The following is an 8,291-nucleotide window of genomic DNA, read 5'->3' on the forward strand; positions in this document are numbered from 1 at the left end:
GAGATAGGCTTAGCAAGGTAAGACACTGTTGATTTACAGAAGAGCTTAGCTTCTGAGCACAGAATACTAAAAAGTATCGAAGGATGAGATGTTTATCTCTAGAAACCCAGTCCAAAAGGTCACTTTTGGGAATGAATCTATAAAACATTTTATAACTAAACAATAAAGTCAATGGCAGCATTCTACTGAAAAGAAACTGATTTTAACAGTAACAGTTCAGAGAGCTATTCAAAATGCAAGCATATTGCCTTTGCAAAGTGCCAAGCATAAGGACCACAACACTATTTTTCAATAAAGCAATTTTTAAGTAGTCTTATCTGAAATCATTCCTGGTAGCAAGTTTTTTAAAAAGCATTCGTGTGCAGGTTCAGGCTATTCTTCAGAAAAAATAAACACTAAATGTATCTGTATTTCAAAGAGCAGACAGCATAAAAGTTTTTAAACATGTAAACAAAGAAATGAGCTCACTGGTAGAGTTCTTCCTTGGTAAATGAAAGGCTTGAGTATGATCCCAGCATCACAAAAACAAAACAAAAATGTTAAAAATGAATAGATGAACAGGTTTTTAGGACTATATTGTATAGTATTATTGTATAATGGTGTCATTATACATTTGTCAATATCCATAGAATGTGCACCACCGAGAATGAAACCTAACATAAGCCACGGACTCTGCATGCTAATGTGTTAGTGTAGGTCCACTGAACAGAACAAATAGGTCACTAATGCAGGTTTGCAGGTTCGGACAGTTGGGATGGGCTATGCATGGGGGGGAGGATGAGAGAGTTCTTTGTACTTTCCGCTCAATTTTGCTATAAACCTAAAGCTGCTCTAAAAAATAAAGTTGAAAGAGAGAAACTACTGTAAAACTGCAAACTTTTTGAGATAGGCAAATATTAAACCACTTTAACTATTTGAAACCATGTAACTGAAGCAACAGTCAGAAGCCACACTGACAAAAGCTAAAATGTCAACTAAGCAAAAGGAGTACATTGGCTTTGGAGTTTAAGTTTCCCACAGGGGATCATAAACAGAATAAAACAGATCAGACCAGGAATATTGACAGCACTATTAAGAGTTAAATCAAAAGATCAAATAAAGTTATTCAGTCCTGCCATATTCACAAACGAAAAGTAGCATTTCAAGTGTATAAAGCTCTAAAAGTATAAACTTTACAAAGGACCAGGAGCTAAAAGCTGCCATTAAAATGACTAGCATTCAAGTTGTTGTCAAAAAGTACATCAAAATGTATTTTCAGCTCTGAGTATCAGCATTTAGTCTGGTAGCTAGTTAGGTTCCATTCCATTTCCTCACCTGAAATTAAGCTCCTAACTCAAACAGTATTTATTAAAATGTCATACAGCTTGATAAAAAACAAAAAAAGGTTGACAGAAAAGGTTATCAATCTTTGACCCCTATATTCTACTCCTGTACTACATACAAGTCAATGTTTTCTTCTAAAAGATGACAAATACCTGAGCACAAGCATATACCCTACTGCAGATTTACATCAGGTTGACACACAAATCTGCTGATCGAACCTTGTCTCTATCGTGTTGTCTACTGTTTGACTTCTACTACGCTACCCAAAGGGGTTGATAAACAAGCTAGAAAGAACTGCAGGAACAGCTCCTCCCATACTCTGAATGCATCTGGATTTAAAAGTGGAAGAAAAGCTTACTTTTCTGAGAATGTCTTTCAGCTGCAGATGATCGGGGAGCAGTCTGCCCGAATACACCAATCTCTGATCCTTCGTCAACTAAGAAATGGGATAAAAAAAAGAATTCAACTTTTCTAATTATACAAATTTAAGGCTGGGGAAAACATGACTAAATATGGGTAAAATAAAACTCTCTTTAGGGACAAATAAGCAGAAAACTAACACAATTTAAGTATTTTTGTTGTCCCAAATTCTGCTTAAGATATTTAAGAGTCCAGCAAATGGTAGCATTATCTATAATAGAATAAAATACAGATTATCACCATTAAAAACTAACAAAAAAAAGGCAAACTGACAGCTTTTTTTTATCAAATGTAATGTAATACATTAAAAGCCTTCAAGCTCATATAAATGAAAAAGCAGTTGGCCTTCAATCAACAGTCAGTAGAAGATAAATTTTCAAGCTCACCAGTTATTTTGCACTGTTTTGTCTGTGATTTGTTTTGTTTTGTTTTAAATCTAAAATGTATATAGATTTACTTTTTTCTTTTCAAACATAATGCAAAAGAACTTACTGGTTTGAGAATCACTTAGATTTAATGGAAACTTTTTGTAACTATTTTAGTTTTTAGAAAAATTCCTGCCACTTACAAATACCATCACACATTCAAAACAGCAAGATCAAAGAAAAATCAACACAAGTACGTGGAGATTCAGCTGCCACCTCTATGAGCAAATCAGAATAGAAAGTATGTGCAGGTTAGTTCTTTATGCTAACTTTATGCTTCATGAAAAATCTGCTAAAGTTCACACAGCATTATTTAAAAACAATGTATTCGTGTTAGTCTCCAAATAAGGCCTATTTGCAAACATCCCTTGAATTCCATGAAAACAACTGAATATTAGCATAACTATTGTTAAATGCAAAATACATGTCATAACTATAACAATTTTTAAACAGACTATATATTCGGCATGGCTATGACAAAAGGATTATAAATTAAAGTCATAAAGAAATTGTTATGTTGAGTGAGATCTGCAGTTCAGGCATTCTTAGGTACCAAAGACTAGGGAAAGGCAAAATGCTTATCTGATAAAATAATTTTAGTGTGCCATTTTTAAAATGCCCAAACATAAATTCTTATATTTAAAAAACCAAATATAACAAACAAGAATTTTTTAATGTCCAAGTCTTGAAAATTCTAGTCTACACATACAAAACCTGGAGCTCTATGACATTAGAAATACACATTTGGTCTTCATCCCATTTCCTGCCATTTAACACCCCTCCCCCCCAAAAAAAATCCTTGTAATCTCTAGATTTTGTTTGCTAATGAAGATGACTGGCATCTAGAAAGCCTTAGATAGTCTTGGATGGGGCTGGTTGCGAGGAGAACCAACTTTATGATTAGAGGAATGTAACTTCTGTCCCAATCTCCAGAAAGAGGGTTTGAGTTAACCAGTAGTCAGTGATCTAATTGACCATTCCTATGTAATGAAATTTCCATAAAAACCCAAATGGATGGAGTTCTGAGAGCTTCTGGATAGCCAACAGAAATATGTTGAGAGGTTCTAGCATGCCTAGAGAAGGACCTGCCCCTTTTCCCCTACTTCGCCCTATGCACCTCTTGCAGATGGCTGTCCAACCAAATCCTTATCCTCTACGGTAAGTAGTTAAGCGTAAGGGTATAAGAGTGTAGGAGGCCTGGAAACTCCCCATTGCCCTTTCCCATACTTTACCCTACGCCACTCTTGCAGATAGCTATCCAGCTGAATCCTTATCCTCTAAGTAGGCAGGGATAAGGAAAGTGTTTCCAAGTTCTGTGAGCTATTCTACCAAATTAATCAAACCCAAAGGGGAGTCTTGAAAGCCTCAATTTATAGGCAGTTGGTCAAAAACACAGGCAAGAGCCTGTATTTATTCAAAAACCTGCATCTGAAGGGGTTTGGGGTCAAAGAGCAGATGTGGGGGACTGAGCCCTCAACCTATGGGATCTGATATTACAGCTTCAGAAGTGAACTGAACTAAAGGACACCCAGCTGATGTCTGCAGAGTTGCTTACTTCCGAGGAAGGAGACATTTTTATACATAGTGGTGATCAGAAGCCACAGAAGTATTTTGTACTGAATGTTCAATTCTAGGAGAAACTGAGGTGGGGGTGTTTTGTTTGTTTTGATATTCTAAAGGCAATGAATGGTAAATTATATAAATACAAGTTAATGCTAAGTAGGCAGTGAGCCACCTGGCCAAATGAGTATCCAATGCTTTATAAACTTGCACAATGTAATTATTACTCTAACTGGAACCTTAAAATGGTCCTTTTGGGAGGCTGGGGAGATGGCTCAGTGGTTAAGGATACTGACTGTTCTTGCAGAAGACCTGGGTTCGAATCCCAGCACCCACATGGCAACTAACAATTGTCCGTAACTCCAGTCCCAGGGGATCCAACAGCCTCTTCTGTCTCCCGTGGGCATTGCACAACACAGGTGCACTTACCTACATACAGGCAATGCACGCATACACATAAAATAAAAATAATAAAATATTTTTTAAGTTCCTTTTGTGTTATAGCATGACCAACTATCATTTTTTCACCAGACCAAACAGTTAATTAGTGGATACTTTTGTTGTACCATCACTCAGCCTCAAGGACATCAGTCTTACTGCATTTTTGTTTTACTTTACTATTAAGAATTTTCTAATACAGAGTGGGTGAAATAAAAAGAACTGCTACCATGTTAAAGAACTCCCAAGTACCCTTATCCAACAACTAACATCATTCTACAACCCTTGTTTAATCCACCTTCTTTCCCCCATCCTACCCTATCCCCAGCAACCCTGCCTCTGCCTCTAGAAGAGAATATCTTAGAACAAATACATTCCTCCTTTCACCTGTAAAGATCTGGTATGTCTCTCTGGGTTGTTGGTTTTTCTGTGTGTGTGTTTTTTTTTAAATAGTTACAATGCTACCATTCAATCATGCAGCTCAATTTTTCTTACAAGAATTCAAACAAGGTTCACACACAAGATTGAGTTATGTCTCAATCTTTTCAGTTTTTGAGACAGGATCTCATGTAGATTACGCAGGTCTCCAACTTGCTATATTGCTACAGATGACCTTGAACTTGTGATCCTCTTGTCTGTCAAGTGCCGAGGTTATGGGTGAGTGCTACCATGCCTGGTTTATGCAGTGCTGACAATCAAGACCACAGCTTCAGACATGCTAGGCAATACTACCAAATGAGCTATACCCCTTAACATCTCAACATTTCTACTTTCCTTTAATTTTTCAACTGTATTTTTGAAATTGGGTCCTTTGTCTTAGAGTTGTATTTCTGGCCTATTTTGGCCAATTGCATCTTCTTGGTACTCCTTTATTATAGTAGACATGGACGCTGATTAGATTCAGATTACATTTTTTCTGAAAGGAGTACTCTGTAACAGTGCTATGTACTTCCTCTGCCACATCACTACCAGCACATGTAGACTTTTAATGATATTGACATTCATCAGTGAGTTCTGATATTCCCAGCTTGATACATCCCTTGTAAATGTCACATCTACCTTATTAATTTCCTCCATTCAATTGTAAAAATTCATTATTTCATTAGGGATAAAAAAAAACTCTTCTTCTAATTCTATAATTCCTTCTGTATTTTTTAGATATGATTCTTCTAGAACCTTACCTCATCAGCTGTTTGGCTACTCAGTCTATAGAAGAAAACAATCAAGATGTACAACTACATCCCTTTGTCATTTTTCATGGTAATTGCCCAAGGCAACCTACAGAATGGCCAATGAGGTTTTTTGTTTCCTTTAATATATTGTGATCTCACAGAATTTTAGGTTTTACAGTGCTGACTTTTTTTTCTTGACACTCAAACTGCACCATTTGGGGCCAGTAGAATCCCTTCAAGTTGTCTCCATCTGTATCTATTCTAATAGCTTTCTTGTTTTCAGAAACAAAATGCTTAGATTTGTCTTCTAGATTTTCTAACCCAGGCCTAGAATCTGTCATTGATCAGGTGCCTTGCATGGAAACAGTATCTAAAGACCAAAATCTGAGAATGGGTAGTGCTTATTTTTATTTGTCTTCTGGGACTCTTCAGTAAGCAAAGCTAGAAAAATCAGTTTTTTAGAAAAAGAAATGTAAATCTTGAGTTCATACTGATATTTCCTATTTCAAATTTTTATTTATATCTTTTCTCATCTTGAAACTCTAACTTGCTAATTGCATTGATAGGTTATTTGAAAATCATTTTATTATTTTATTTATAATCTCAAAACCATAAATACAAGACTGTTACTAAAGATTTTTTTAAAAATCTATAATTTCTGGTAGCTTTTTTTTCTATCCTTAAGATCTATGCCATTAAGTACACAGTCAAAATATTATGCTTCACGTGGGAGCTACAATACCAATCTACCAAGCAAAATGTACCCAGTGGTGCAATAGTGGCATGACTGTTATGGGGGCTGATTGGAATTGAGGCCTACTCCACAGGAGGAATTCATACATGGTACTGTAAACATGGTCAAAGGCACATGGCTGGAAAGGTCATAGGTCCTAGAGGAAACCCACTACTATTGTTTTGCTAAATGTATATGTTGCTAAACTGCCCTCTAAATATTTGTCTTTATACCCACAGATTAGCGTTGCTATCAGCCTTGGAATCAGAGACGCTTCTGTTTGCAGTGAACAATGGTTGTTACTGCAGTCTCATAATTGGTTAAAGTGTCAAGAATGATTATTGAGTGTTCAGCCCTAAGTGGAGTGTCTAAATCACCCCTTCCAATGCTCAGGAAATGCTGTAGAAGAAGGGGTGCCAAGAAAGCAAAAGCAAGAATGGAAGAATGCTGTGAAATGCTATCTTCTGGACATGATCTGGCTATTCAATCCTGAACTCACAGCAGCTATGGCTCTCTATACAGACCCTAAACAAGACTGAGCCTCAACATTTCATCATGGGTGGGGGAGGGGCTCACAAGCTCACTCCACTCTGAGGGGGCAGTAAGTGGTTGCTGGGGGAGGGGAGTCATATTTTTCAGTGGTGTAGCCATTGGTAAGCTGTCCTTACTCAAGTAAATAACCCTCTGTTCCTTCTTCCTATAGTTTTGGTGTATCTTTTCATTATTTGTTTTCAGCAACATAACAAATAAAAATGCACACTTCTATTTCCATTTTTACATAAAAGGCAGTGAAGTATACTTGCTTTCTGGTATACCAGGCTTTCTTGGTATGCCCTATGAATAACGCCTTATAGCTTCCTTCCCCATTCTTTCTGACAAATGCACAGCATTCTGTTGTATGGAAGTACTACTAAGTTCACTTGTAGATATTTGGATGTTTCTAGGCTCCCAAACAAGATCCTTCTATTTATTTCTGCATTCCCTCCGAAGCATCCTTCAAAGATCACTAGTGATGCTGGGGAACACACTCTTGGTAAAGTGACAGGTAAAAACCTAACTGGAACAGACTTAAGAGAAAAGGAAAGAAGGATGGTGATAAATAGTAAATATACACAACTTAAAAAATATTTTGGATCAAAGGAAAGAACTAGGTCAAGAGTTATAAGGGAAGAAGAATCTAGAAAAAGTCTAGCAGTCTGCTTCTTTCTTTTTCTTTTGTAGTTCTGACTTATTTTGAGAACAAAGAAATATGTTTGCATGCCAAAAGGAAGAATTCAGTAGAAAGAAAAACACCGACAGTTGCAGGAAAGAAAAACAGTGAATATTAAGAACATCATCCTTGATCTGCTAATAAGGGTTGAGAAATTGGGTCTTGAGTACAGAACTGGACTCGCAAAACATGGCAGATACATATAGGTGAAGAGATGTTAGAAAATGTGTACAAGACCCCATAACTACTATACTATGTCCTGCGTTTCTCATCTACACAAGGCAGACAATAATGTGTTTACATTACAGGCTTAAGTTTTCTAACTATAAAAATGCACATCAGCCTCTTAAAACAGAACACAACACCTGGTCAGCATTTCAGGATCAGCAGGCACTAGTTTTAGTATCTACATCATATGCTTTCATGAAAATTGACTGGGATTATGTGAAAGTATTTGGAAACTGTATGCCTAACAGCAGAGCAAATGTTCAGGATGCTCAAGAACATGACTGGAACACCACACAAACAGATTTGGTTAAAGCTACAATGGCTTTAACACAAGCCTCAACCCTTATTAGAACAACCTTGAAGTCTCAGTTTCAAAAGATGTTTATAAATAACAAAATGTCTTTTAACCTTCTTTGCTGAGAGAAAAAGATATTGATGTTGGTAAAAAGTCCATGTCCAAAGCTTAAGGTATTTAACTTCAGATTTTTAGTGGAAGGATGCAGTGTTTACCGATTACTTCTAAAGTAAGTGATCCATACATTGTCTACTTTCTACCTGGATTATCTCCACTTTCTTATTAAACCGACAGAAATGTAATTAATTAGATACTAGTATCTTTCCCAAGCAAGAAATCAAAATATGCTAGAAAATTCAGTATTAGGGATCACTGATAAACGATAAACTATATATATATATATATATATATATATACAAATGTGTAAATATCACTATGATTATTTTGTCTTGTTTTTGGTTGGTTGGTTGGTGAGACAAGGGCTCAC

At 36.3% G+C, this 8,291-nt stretch overlaps 1 protein-coding gene across 2 annotated transcripts in view; it reads right to left on the reverse strand.

Moving 5' to 3' along the window:
- Herpud2 (HERPUD family member 2) overlaps positions 1-8,291 on the reverse strand; it is a 59,586-nt gene that overhangs the window by 36,680 nt on the left and 14,615 nt on the right. Inside the window, exon 2 of one of the 2 annotated variants that reach the window (XM_008848772.3) lies at positions 1,682-1,759. The exons of the other annotated variant lie outside the window; for it this stretch is intronic. Coding sequence (XP_008846994.1) covers positions 1,682-1,759 — 78 coding nt within the window. The remainder of the gene's footprint in view (positions 1-1,681; positions 1,760-8,291) is intronic. 2 annotated transcript variants of the gene reach the window in all.

This window comes from Nannospalax galili, unplaced genomic scaffold (genome assembly GCF_000622305.1).
Source record: "Nannospalax galili isolate Female #2095 unplaced genomic scaffold, S.galili_v1.0 scaffold1384, whole genome shotgun sequence".
Classification (NCBI taxonomy): domain Eukaryota; kingdom Metazoa; phylum Chordata; class Mammalia; order Rodentia; family Spalacidae; genus Nannospalax; species Nannospalax galili.